At 63.8% G+C, this 13148-nt stretch overlaps 1 protein-coding gene across 1 annotated transcript in view; it reads left to right on the top strand.

The window, feature by feature from the left end:
* Positions 1-3307, top strand: part of MUC5AC (mucin 5AC, oligomeric mucus/gel-forming) — a 28726-nt gene extending 25419 nt beyond the window's left edge. The window contains 8 exon segments of the mRNA XM_069565385.1: positions 294-395; positions 532-569; positions 905-1027; positions 1107-1205; positions 1485-1604; positions 1763-1817; positions 1908-2090; positions 2749-3307. Of these exon segments, the coding sequence (XP_069421486.1) occupies positions 294-395; positions 532-569; positions 905-1027; positions 1107-1205; positions 1485-1604; positions 1763-1817; positions 1908-2090; positions 2749-2906 (878 nt within the window). The 3' untranslated portion in view covers positions 2907-3307.
* Positions 3308-13148: the final 9841 nt, after the last annotated feature.

The raw sequence follows: 13148 nt of genomic DNA, 5'->3' as shown, positions 1-13148 counted from the left end.
CCTGCCCCGCGTCCGGCCAAGTGCCTGTGCCTGAGGCCATGCAGACTGGCCAGTGCTGTCCCCAGTACCGCTGCGGTGAGCCCTGGGCGGGGTGGGGGTGGGGGCTCCAAAGTGTGGCTACCGTGAGGGCAGAGCTGAACAGGAGCCTCGTCCCTTGCGCAGCGGGCACCCCTCCAAGAGCCTACCCCCTGCCAGAGTCCTCCCCCGTTCAGGATTCCTGGAGAGCCCCCATAGGGGTGGCGCTCAGGGTGGGTTGGGAGGCAGATCCCTGACGCCCCCTCTGTCCACTGTAGCGTGTGACATCAGACACTGCCCCGAGCCCGAGGCCTGCCCGAAAGGCTCGCACGCCGTCCAGACCTACAGAGAGGCGGCCTGCTGCCCGGCCTACAGCTGCAGTGAGTGCCCTGGCTCAGCGGTGGCCAGGCGGGGGGAGCGGGGCTGCCACCTGGGGCCCGCTGCTGTGCCGAGGCGCGTGGCAGCCGCTCTCGGGGCTGAAGGCAGGTCTGCAGCTTTGCTTTCTCCCCCGAGCAGGCTGGACCGTCTGCAGCATCAATGGCACCCTGTACCAGGTAGGAACCGGCGAAGGTCAGGCCCATCCTGGGACGCAGGGACCAGAGTCCCCGTCCCGCAAGCTTCTGCATGGCTGAGGCTGCACCCCTGCGGGGCCTGGGGAAGGGGCGCTTCGGAGCAGCAGTGGGCTCTCCTGGGACCACAAAGCTCTTGTCCTGAACTTGACAAGTTCCCCAGACAAGCTTTCCCCTGGCCAGGCCCTCCAGGGCATGTGACGCAGCCTTTGGACTCTGTCCCCAAGACCGGCAGGGGGCACTCCCGAGGGATCCCCGGGGGAGGAGTCTGCCTGGCAGGGCCAGGCCTGTCCCGCTGACGCTGCCCCTGACTCCTGCAGCCCGGCGCCGTGGTCTCCTCCAGCCTGTGTGAAAAATGTTGGTGTGAGCTGCCGGGCGGAGCCTCGTCAGACACCTTTTCGATCAACTGTGAGACCCAGATCTGCGGCACCTCCTGCCCCCTGGTGAGTGCCCCTGCCCCCGGCCTCCACACCCGCCTCCGCAGCGTCCAGAGGGGCTCAGGCCACGTCCCGCCTCCCGCAGGGCTTCAAGTACCAGGCTCGGGCCGGGCAGTGCTGCGGTGAGTGCGTGCAGGTGGCCTGCGTCATCAACACCAGCAACAGCTCTGTCCACCTCTTCTACGTGAGTAGTGGCCGCAAGGCCTTGGGGTGTGTTCTGGGCGGGGCGAACCCCAGCCCTGTACAGAGGGCAGAGTGCGCAGCGACGGTGGGGGTGCAGGGTGGGTAGCATCCTGGCGCATTGGCGACCCTGGGGAGCCGTCAGAGCTAGGCGGCCTCTGGGCAGAGCCGCGGGAGCTCTGGAAGTCTGTGGGCTGGGGGCTGAAGGACAGATACAGCGCCCGCCCCAGCTGGAGGGGGCCCTGGGGAGGGCCGCTTACCTGCCGGCTGGGACTCCCTGCAGCCGGGCGAGTCCTGGTCAGACCCCGGAGACCACTGCATCTCACATGAGTGTGAGCAGCACCAGGATGGGCTCGTGGTGGTGACCACGAAGAAGGCGTGTCCCCCGCTTAACTGTTCTGCGGTGAGTCCCAGCAGCCCGCCCGCCCTTCCTGGGGGACCCACAGTAGCCACGGAGAATCAGTCCCTGGACAGGAGTGGGTGGCCACGATCAGCAGGTGGGGGGCATGGCTGCACCCTCCTGGTACCCGCTCCCCACTAATGGCACCGTGGTCCACGCAGGACAAGGCTCTGCCAAGTGAGGACGGCTGCTGCCTCTTCTGCCCCCTACCCAACCGTGAGTGGGCTGCTCTGCCGGGGAAGGGACATGAATTCCCGCCTGCCCCGGGCCAGGGCTGACCTCTGCACACCCCCTGACCCTCCCCAGGGTCGGCCTGCACGGTGCACCACCAGCTCCAGGTCCTCCGGCTGCAGGGTTGCAGCTCCCCCCGGCCCGTGCTCCTCGCCTACTGCCGGGGCAACTGCGGGGACACCACCTCCATGTACGTGAGCCCTCCCCCGCCCCACCCCGCGGGGCCACCACTTCCCTGGGCGTGAGCCCCGACCCCCCACCCAGCGGGGACACCACCCCCGTGGGCATGAGCCCCGCCGCCACCCCCCGCCGCGCACAGAAGGCTCCTGCGGGGCAGTGCTCGGGAAGGTGCAACGGGGCCCGCCCGCGGGGGGCCGCGGGAAGTCCCCCAGGAAGGGACTGGAGGGACCAGGGGCCAGCAGGGGGCTGGGCTGGGGTCCAGGGACGGTGGCTCTCAGCCTGTTTGGAATCACCCTCTTCTGTTTACTAAGAACCCCGCTTGGGTCCCAGTACCGGTGGTTCAGGAGCCCGGCGGGCTCCTCCCGGCGGAGGCGGGGCTGCCCGAAGGCGGGGCCTCACGAGGCGGGGCGGGGCCTCGCGGGGCGGGGCCTCGCGGGGCGGGGCCTCGCGGGGCGGGGCCTCGCGGGGCGGGGCCTCGCGGGGCGGGGCCTCGCGGGGCGGGGCCTCGCGGGGCGGGGCCTCGCGGGGCGGGGCCTCGCGGGGCGGGGCCTCGCGGGGCGGGGCCTCGCGGGGCGGGGCCTCGCGGGGCGGGGCCTCGCGGGGCGGTGCTGAGCGGGCCCCGCCCACAGGTTCTCCCCGGAGGCGAACGCGGTGGCGCATCAGTGTAGCTGCTGCCGCGAGCAGCGCGTCTCTCTGAGGAACGTGACCCTGCGCTGCGAGGACGGCTCCAGCCGCGCTCTCACCTACACGGAGGTGGAGGAGTGCGGCTGCGCGGGCCTGCAGTGCGACTCCCCCGGCGGCCTCGGCCTCTCGGCGGTGGCGCTGGAGCCAAGCCCGGAGAGCGGGCTCAGGCGCCGCGGGAGAAGGGCCCCGCGGGCCCGGCCCCTTCAGTAGAGGCCACAGCCCCGGCCTGGGCTTGGCGGCCGCGCTCCTCGACACGCCCGCAGGAACGCTTCTACTTGCTGCCAACGGGCTCTCAGGCCGGTGGAGCCTGAGCCCGGGCCAGGGAAGCGCCCCCACCCCTTCCGTCCCACCCAGGGTCCAGCTGCCCGGGTGTGCAGGGGCCCCAGGGGCCTGCTCAGGACCAGCCCCGCGGGCGGGGGGTGGGGAGGCTCCTCTGGCCGCGGGACCAGCCTCCTGGCCCCAGGCCTCTGCATCACGCGGGTCCCTCAATGTGGAGACTGGGGCTGCTCGGCTGGCTGCTGGGAGGCGAGCCTCACCCCCCCCCTTTCCTGGCCCTGGGCCTCAGGAAAGGGCCAGCGGGTTTGTGAATACACTTGGAGCATTTTGCAATTCCTGGACTCCGTGTGATTTTTTAAAGCTTGCCCGTAATAGCCAGGAGAGGGGCAGGGGGCGGGCATGGGCCCAGGGTGTGGCCCGGGACGGTCCTCTCTGCGCTTGGATGGACAGAGGGCGTAAACGAGGGGACAAGGGCGGGAGTCTCCTGTGTCCGCCCAGCTGGGCCTCAGACAGGAGGGACTTCTTCTCCCGCAGACCTCTGGACTCTGCCATCATGCCAGAGCCTGGCTCGGTGTGCGGTGCCTCTGTGTGTGTGTGTGTGTGTGTGTGTGTGTGTGTGTGTGTGGTGTGCGTGCAGGCCCGAGGGAAACCACTGCCCCAGGAATCCTGTCGCCCCCCCCCCACTGCGACCCCTGACCCCCACCTGGAGAACCTCCATGTTCCTAAACCCAGCCCCCTCTTCCTTGGAAGCCCCAGGGGAGCCCCTACCCCTCCAATGACACACTGGCTTCATGCTGGGCCTGGCCCCACAGCAGCGCTGGGAGGGTGGGCAGGGGCCGCTGGGTGTACGGAGGGGGCCCCCTGCCTAGACGGGGCAGCAGAGTGGGGTGGGGACAGGGTCCAGCACAGGAATGCCCCTGGGGGTCCAGAGTCCCCCAGACCCCAGTGATGGGAGCGGCCCCCAGAGCAGAAAAGCCGACAGCACCCGAATCAGGCCCACTTCGTCCACCACAGGCTGCCTTGGTTGCAAGAAGCAGGCCCAGGCTGAGCTGGGTCTGGGGACCGTAGTGAGGCGGGTGGGGTAGGAGCCAGGGCTGGCGGCAGGCTGTGGTGCAGTGTCTGTGGCCGCCACCAGGTGGCAGCACAGTGGTCCTGGGGCCTCCGACAGGCCGGGGGCTCAGGAAGCAGTCGGGGGGCTCAGGGCCCAGGTCGGCGGCTTTTGTTGTCTGAGTCTGGGCCGCCTCTCAAGGCCAGGGGGGTCAGGAGGACCCTGCGTGAGGGCCAGGACCACCCTTTACAGTTACACACCCCCACTGGGCCGGCTTTCCCACTCCCGCCCCGTCTGCCCCGTGCGGAGCCCCGTAGCCATGCGGGTAGCGGAGCTAACCTTGCATCCTGACCCCGCCGGTCAGAGACCAGATGGGGCAGAGGGTCTCCCGCAGCCATGCCCTCATGATCCCCTGGGCCTGAGGGGCGGGCGGGTAGGGGGTGGACGGACGTGGCCAGGAGGTGGGGGCAGAGAGCTCACTGCCGCCCCATGAGACGCTCCCCTTGGGAGCAGGAAGTTCCTGGCCCTCGCGGTCTGGGAGCCGCTGCCCCAGTGACCGGCTGACCCCGCAGCTGCAGGCAGCACCTTAATCAGCGCCTCTGCCCCCACTGAGGGGCTCAGGTGTCGGGAGCCGCCTCTTCCTCTCCGGCCCGGCTGGACGCCCCCGCAGAGACTAATCCCCACCCCCCACGGAGCGCACGCCGCCCCCACCCCCAGAACTCTGACCCAGCAGCAGAAACCAGATAAGGGCCCCTGCCCCACCGCAGGCCCCCGCCAGGTTGTGAGCAGGCGCTAAGGGGCTGGGCAGGGCCCACCGCAGCTCCGCCTCCTCCAGGCTGTGCTCAGCTCCTGGGCATACGGCCAGAAGAGGCTCTGGGGCCCGGACTGCTTGGGGCGGTTCATCACCCCACCTCCTGTGGCCCTCCTTGGAGTCCAGCCTTGGCAGGGCCGTCGCTTCAGGGGCTGGACGAGGAGTGGTTCTGGGTTCTGCCCCAGTCAGATGGGGGAGGGGTGTCCCCGCTCACGCGGGGGTCAGGCTGAGCGCGGCTTCTGCCCAGATGAAGGGCTGAGGGGTCCTGGAGATGGGCAAGGAGGCAACTAGGGACACAAGATGCTGGCAGCCCCCTCCTGACCTCAGCCCCCAGCATGCCCACCTCACCCTGGGACACCTGGGCTCCCATCCTGGCCTCCAACCTTCAGGAGAGGGCTGCTTGGTCTGAGGCCAGAGGCGGGGTGCCAGCGGCCGGCTTGGTCCTGGGCGCTCGTGGGCCACACCTCTGTCCTCTTCAGACCTGAGCCCTGGGCAGCGGTTGGCGCTTCACAGCTGGCCCTGTGGGGACATGTGGGGCCCGGGACATCCCGCAGGTGTCTCTGTGAGTGCAGCTCAGACGGCTGCACAGCCTCATCTTCAGAGGAAGTGAGCAAATTGGCTGCAGGGTCCACGTGGACGTCAGAGTCCTCAGGTCTCCGGGGGTCAGCGGTGACAGAGAGCAGGGGGTGCTGTCCACCGGTGCGGGAAGGACCACGGTGACCTCGGAGCCAGAGCTGCCCCGGAGCTGTGCTGCACAGCGGCCAGGACCCACCTAAGGCGAGCCAGGCTCAGGGCCTCCCAGGGAGCCACACCCAGCGTGAGCCTGGCGACAGCGGGCAGAGTGGACAGATCACCCAGAATGAGGCCACGTGTTGGTGCCACAGAAGCAAAGCAGAAGCCCCCGTCTGCTGGGAAGTTGGGCTGGCATCCTGCTAAGAGACCAGCACAGGAGGGAGGGAGGGTAGAGGTGCCCGTGCAGGGTTCGGCAGGGTCAGAGGTCGGAGCTGCGGGGACACAGGAGTACCTGTCGTGGGTGGTGGAGGGGGCTGGAGGGCGGCCGGGCCAGGCGGAGTGGGCCTCAGGGTCATCCAGGACCAGGCCTCCGCACCGAGGGAGGGGCACTGGGGGGCGGGCAGGGGTGGAGAAGCCCTGCCTTGTCCTTCAGACACCCCCACTGGGTGAGGATGGACACACAACACGGGCTGAGGAAGAAGCCGGCGGCCAGCTGGGGGATGGGCAGTGGGTCAGAGGTGAAGGTGACAGGTCGGCGGTGGGCCGGGCGTGGAGTGTGGGTGAATGGATGGACCAGACCCCTCCATGTGGGAGGAGGATGGGGTGGCTGAGGGGGGGGGGGTGGGGCGTGTGGGAGCTCGGTTGGGTCGAACTGTGTTTGACTTACTAGATGCCTGGTGGAGAGGTCAGGCAGGCAGCTGGACATGAGTGTCGGGGGCCAGAGCAGGAGCCTGCCTTTGATGGACGGTAAAGATGCGAGGATCACAGCAAACTGTGGAAAATTCTTGTGTGCACCAGGGCCCAGAGACTCCATAGAGACAGAGCCGGCACTGTCGAGTGTCTGAGGAGGTATGCGTCAGCAGTGGACTGCTGCAGGGGCAGGGGCTCTGGGCGCAGCAGGCCTGGGATGGCATGAGCCCTCTTGGAGGAGGTCGCCATTAACCCACCATAGAGCCTCCAGAGCTTACACAGGACCGGGGAAACAGACTCTTGGAGGGCACAGCAAAGCCTTGTGGGCACCAGGGCCCAGGAGAAAGGGGCCCTGACCCCACAGGAGACTGGCCCAGACTTTCCCGGGAGTTCCCAGGGGTCTCTGGGGAGGCGTGGGTCGGCAGGGGCCTGCTGCAGGGCTGGGGGCAGCTGAGGGCAGCGGTGCATCATGGGACCTTCTGAAGGAGGCCGCCGTTATCCTCATCGCCTCCACCACGGTTTGGTCTCAGGTTAAACAACAGGGAGGGACCATAGCCCCGCCCATCAACAGAAAATTGGATTAAAGCTTTACTGAGCTCGGCCCAGGCCATCAGAACAAGACCCAGGTTCCCTCTGTCAGTCTCTCCCATCAGGAAGCTTCCATAAGCCTCTTATCCTTCTCCATCAGAGGGCAGACAGACTGGAAACCACAATCACAGAAAACCAATCTGATCCCATGGACCACAGCCTTGTCTGACTCAGTGAAACTAGGAGCCATGCCGTACAGGGCCACCCAAGATGGACGGTCACGGTGGAGAGTTCCGACCAAACGTGGTCCACTGGAGAAGCAAATGGCAAAGCACTTCAGCGCTCTTGCCTTGAGAAGCCCATGAGCAGCATGAAAAGGTGAAAAGATAGGACACTGAAAGATGAACTCCCCAGCTCGGTAGGTGCCCCATATGCTACTGGAGATCAGTGGAGAAACAACTCCAGAAAGAGTGAAGGGTCGGAGCCAAAGCAAAAACAACACTCAGCTGTGGATGTGCCTGGTGATGGAAGGAAATTCCGACGCTGTAAAGAGCCATATCGCTCAGGAACCTGGGACGTTAGGTCCACGAATCAAGGCAAATTGGAAGTGGTCAAACAGGACATGGCAAGAGTGAATGTCGACATTCTAGGAATCAATGAACTAAAATGGACTGGAATGGGTGAATTTAACTCAGATGACCATTGTATCTACTACTGTGGGCAAGAGTCCCTTAGAAGAAATGGAGTAGTCATCATAGTCAACAAAAGACTTTGAAATGTAGTACTTGGATGCACTCTCAAAAATGACAGAATGATCTCTGTTCGTTTCCAAGGAAAACCATGCAATATCACGGTAATCCAAGTCTATGCTCCAACCAGTAACACTGAAGGAGCTGAAGTTGAACGGTTCTATGAAGACCTACAAGACCTTCTAGAACTAACACCCAAAAAAGATGTCCTTTCTACCATAGGGGACTGGAATGCAAAAGTAGGAAGTCAAGAGATACCTGGAGCAACAGGCAAATTTGGCCTTGGAGTACAGAATGAAGCAGGGCAAAGGCTCATAGAGTTTTGCCAAGAGAACGCACTGGTCACAGCAAACACCCTCTTCCAACAACACAAGAGAAGACTCTACACATGGACATCACCAAATGGTCAACACCGAAATCAGTTCAGTTCAGTTCAGTTCAGTTCAGTCTTTCTGTCATGTCTGACTCTTTGCGACCCCATGGACTGAAGCATGCCAGGCCTTCCAGTCCATCACCAACTCCCACAGTTTACTCAAACTCAAATCCATTGAGTCGGTGATGCCATCCAACTATCTCATCCTCTGTCATCCCCTTCTCCTCCCGCCTTCAACCTTTCCCAGCATTGGGGTCTTTTCAAATGAGTCAGTTCTTCACATCAAGTGGCCAAAGTATTGGAGTTTCAGCTTCAGCATCAGTCCTACCAATGAATAGTCAGGACTGATTTCCTTTAGGATGGACTGATTGGATCTCCTTGCAGTCTAAGGGACTCTCAAGAGTCTTCTCTGTCTTTAGAAAAGACAGAAGAACCAGAGATCAAATTGCCAACATCCGTTGGATCATCAAAAAAGCAAGAGAACATCAGAAAAACAACTACTTCTGCCTTATTGACTATGCCAAGGTATTTGACTTTGTGGATCTCAAAAAACTGTGGAAAATTCTGAAAGAGATGGGAATACCAGACCACCTGACCTGTCTCTTGAGAAATCTGTATGCAGGTCAGGAAGCAACAGTTAGAACTGGACATGGAACAACAGACTGGTTCTAAATAGGGAAAGGAGGACCTCAAGGCTGTATATTGTCACCCTGCTTATTTAACTTATATGCAGAGTACATCATGAGAAACACTGGGCTGGATCAATCACAAGCTGGAATCAAGATTGCCAGGAGACATATCAATAACCTCAGATACGCAGATGACACCACCCTTATGGCAGAAAGTGAAGAAGAACTAAAGAGCCTCTTGATGAAAGTGAAAGAAGAGAGTGAAAAAGTTGGCTTAAAACTCAATATTCAGAAAACTAAGATCATTGCATCTGGTTCCATCACTTCATAGGAAATAGATGGGGAAAGAATGGAAACAGTGTCGGACTTTATTTTTGGGGCTAGAAAATCACTGCAGATGATGACGGCAGCCAAGAAATTAAAACATGTTTGCTCCTTGGAAGAAAAGCTATGACCAGCCTAGAGAGCATATTAAAAAGCAGACACATTACTCTGCCAACAAAACTTCGTCTAGTCAAAGCTACAGTTTTTCTAATAGTCATGTATGGATGTGAGAGTTGGACCATAAAGAGAGCTGAGCGCCCAAGAATTGATGCTTTTGAACTGTGGTGTTGGAGAAGACTCTTGAGAGTCCCTTGGACTACAAGGAGGTCAAATTAGTCCATCCTAAAGGAGATCAGTCCTGATGTTCATTGGAAGAACTGGTGCTGAAGCTGAAACTCCAATACTGCGGCCACCTGATGTGAAAAAGTGACTGATTGGAAAAGACCCTGATGCTAGGAAAGATTGAAGGCAGGAGGAGAAGGGGACAGCAGAGGATGAGATGGTTTGGATGGCATCACTGACTCTGTGGACATGAGTTTGGGTGAACTCCGGGAGTTGGTGATGGACAGGGAAGCCTGGCATGCTGCAGTCCATGGGGTCGCAGAGTCTGACATGACTGAGGGACTGAACTGAAAGATGGGTGGGGGGATGGGCAGAGAGATGCCCTTCACTCTGGACTCCAGGAGACTCAGCATCACTCAGGTGAGGCCCCTGAGGCCGCAGGGAGACGGGAGGTGGGGAGTGAGTCTCCCACGGGATGTAAAACACCAGATACACACCAGACATTGGCAACATCCCTGGGCTTTGATGACAGTAACTCCCTTCACGGTGGATGGGGTGATTGACCGGGGATCACTGTGGACAGGGTGGCTGACCCGGGCCACTGTGGATGGGGTGGCTGACCCGGGCCACTGGGTGATTGACCGGGGATCACCGTGGACGGGGTGGCTGACCCGGGTCACCGTGGACGGGGTGACTGACCTGGGTCACTGTCTGCCTTGGTGGCTGTCTCATGGTTCATGGAACTCACCTCAAGGCGCCCACCAGGGTTTTATTTCTTTGCAGAATAGAATGGCAACAGAACGTCAGCATGTTACCATTGTCCCCTGGGTCCTGGCTTCTGGAGGAAAACGTGTCCATGGCTGAGGTAGGGCCACGTGAGGATGGACAGAGGGACACGGGAGCCGCCTGGGCTGCCAGCATACCAGCCCAGAACTGCAACGTGGCAGGAGTGACTGGAGTGTTCCAGCCAGGAGCCCAGGGGCTTTGTGTGGTCAGCCTGGGATCCAGGGCCCCCCCAGCACCCACCCCCAGGGCCCACGCTGCCCAGCAGGGGTCTGCCCAGGCACAGCGGGCAGGAGAGCGCCCAGGGCAGGTCAGAGCTGACGCGGCCGGACGTGGACTGCAGTAGCCTGGGTGTTGCCCCCACACCCCGCGGGGCCCGGGGACTCGATGCCCCACTCCCCAGGTGCCAGGCCCTGAGGGCGCCCAGCACCCAGGATGGGCTCAGGGCCACCCCGCCCTGCAGTGCCACAGCCCCACCCCACGCAGCGAGGAGCAGGGGCACCCTTGGGGGCACGGCCATCAACAGGTGCCGCCCACTTCAGGAGACCCTTCCGCATGGCGACTTGCCCACCAGAGGCCGGGGCTAGAAGCCCCCGGGGGCGTGAGGCAGCCCCTCCCCCACCCCACCCTGGCCCCTCCCGCCCGGCTTTCTCCAGGGAAGCCAAGCCGGGGGCCACCAGTGTCCACAGAGCCTGGGCATCTGGAGACTGTTCCCCAGGTGAGAGGGTGGCCTGGGCCTCGTGGGCTCAGCCTCAGCCTCACAGACTCCACGCTGAGCCCTCGGTGGAGGGCCTTCCCGTCCTATCTCCAGACCTGCTCCTTCCTGGACCCCCTCCTGGCCCTTAGCCTCCAGGACCAGGAAGTGGGCCCGGCCTCCTGCCTGGGGTGGGGTCTCCGCTTCCTGCCGACTGTGTGCACGCTGTGTTCTCCGCCAACGGCCGAGCCTCCGTGGCTCCAGGAGGGGGCTGTTCAGTGTGTGTGAAGCCAGCAGGGACCCGGTCCTGCTGAGAGCCGTGGGCGCGGGACTGCTGCCTGGGCGGACGCCACGCTCCACGGGGCTGTGCCCGGCCCAGGAAGCCCCCAGGAGCTCCCACTGGTGCCCCCTCCTGCCAGGGCTCCCACCCAGCCCCCCGCCTCCCAGGGCCCCTGCAGACAGCTGTCCTGGGGCAGCTCTGGGCGTTGGGAAGCCTGTGCTTCCAGCCACAGCTGCAGGACTGGCTCCTGCGTCTCTGCTCGGCGCACCCGGATGTGAGTGTCGCTCACACACTCTCTGGCCTGACGTGCAGACGTGGCCGACAGGCCCAGGGCATGGCGGGGGGACCCCAGAGCCCTGGGAACCCGGGCAAGGGCTGCGCCGCTTGGTAGAAGACGCTTATCCAGAGGCCAGGCGGCCTCCCCAGGAAAGGGGTCCCGGCAGGGGCTGTGGGGGAGGGGCTCGGCCGCTGCTGCCCCCCTGCTGGCCCCACCATCCTGCCAGCCCCCCTGAGCTCGAGGGGGCCCGGCAGTGCTCAGCAGATCTGCTGGGCAGGCCTGGGGGCGGACGTGGGGAGGTGGTCCAGCAGGGTCCAGCCAGGGTGCCTGAGAGGCCTCCATCTGACACCCTGCTAGTCCAGCTCGCCCCTCAGCGCCTTTCCTGGACACAGGACCCCAGCTGTGAGCCCCCCTCCTGTTACAGGACAGAGTTCAAGCTCACCAATCTCTGGGGTGTCCCCCCACTTACTGCACTGACCACATCTCAGATGGGGGAGGCTGGGGTCCTGGCGGAACATGAACACTGTATCTGGCTGGGAGGGAACCCTTCAGCCTCCCCAGGAAAGCTCAGCGGAGTGAAGTTGGGGGCCCCCGCGTGTCACGGATGAGGCCCTGGCCTGTGACCCCTAGGAGGGCGAGGCCCCCAGGAGGACTGTGCCCTGCGGCCCGGTTCCCTCCACCCGGGGCCGGGACCAGACCCAGGACAGCAGTGTGCCTCCCTCTCCAGTCACTGGGCACCGCTGGGCCCTGCGGCCGGGGGAGAGGGCAGCAGGCGGGGCTTGGGTGCAGACGGCTGGCCTGTGCGGCCTCAGGGAAGGCCAGGCGCCCCTGGCAGCGCTGGTGGGCGGGCAGGGGTGCTCCAGGTGGCGTGGGGCTGTGCCGGGGCTCCTCTGCCAGCCTGCGGTGCTGAGTCAACACTGCGCTTCCTGGAGGCGGGAGGCACGCTGCCCACTGACACCCGGTCATCTCTGCTGGCGTCCAGGACACCCCGCCTGCCGCTGTTTGTTCTCCCTCACGCTGCCTTAATCCTGAGCAAACGTGGGCCCGGGGCCCGACCTTTCCTACCGTCCACGTCTACCACCTCGCCCGGCCTCTGCCCTTCAGGGGGACCCCACAGCCCTCCCCAAGACCCTGGCCTGTGTGGGCTGCCGCTTCTCCAGGAGGCTTACAGGGCTGAGAAGTGGGGGAGAGGGGAGAGGGGGCCCCTCCCGCGCTCGCCTGGGGACCTGCCGCACCACGGGCCCCTGCACAGGCCGGCTCTTCCCGGGCCTTCCCTCGCTCTCCCCTGCTTCTGCCCCCTCACTTCCCCCGTCTCCCCCGGTCCTCTCCCAGCTCACCACCGGGTCCCCGCCATGTCCAGCTGCAGTGGCGCCTCCAGTGGTCTCCTTCTAGTCCATTCCTCCAAACCACCGCCAGCGTGGAGCTTTCTGGAGGACTCTGGGATACGATTTCCAGTTTACGGAGAAGTTGCAGAAACAGCGCGGCGAGCTCCGCTGCCAGCAGCCCGGATTCCCCGGTGTTTGCGTTCGGCTCCCTCTGGCGAGCTGTCTGCTCCTGGGCTGTGCTGGGCCTGCCCTCCCCTCTCTCTGTGTCTACACATTTTTCTCTGCAACACTGGAGTCTGAGAAGCTATGCTCTTTCGCCCTAAAGAGACAGGTGTGTCTCCCAGGAGTAAGGCGGGGCCGGCCGTGGCGCAGCACCGCCATCTGCCCTGGTCCGCGCTGCTGCGCCCGGCTCGCGCCCTGCTCTCGCGCCTTCCTCCCAGCCTGGGGTCTGACTGAGGGCCGCGTGTCACGTGAGCCCAGCCTCCTGGGTCACCTCTAACCTGGAATCTGCCCCCAGCCTTTCTCTGGGCTTCTCGACCACACCCTTCCTGAGGAGTGTGGGCTGCTTCCCGGGTGGAGCGCCCCCTCGTCTGGGTCTGCCCGTGGCCTTTCTGTGCTGAGGTTGGAGTTCGCATTCGGCAGAGTGGGGGT

The sequence above is a fragment of the Ovis canadensis genome, chromosome 21 (genome assembly GCF_042477335.2).
Source record: "Ovis canadensis isolate MfBH-ARS-UI-01 breed Bighorn chromosome 21, ARS-UI_OviCan_v2, whole genome shotgun sequence".
Classification (NCBI taxonomy): domain Eukaryota; kingdom Metazoa; phylum Chordata; class Mammalia; order Artiodactyla; family Bovidae; genus Ovis; species Ovis canadensis.
Note: the sequence above shows the minus strand (reverse complement) of the source record. Positions and strands in the feature narration are given on the sequence as shown.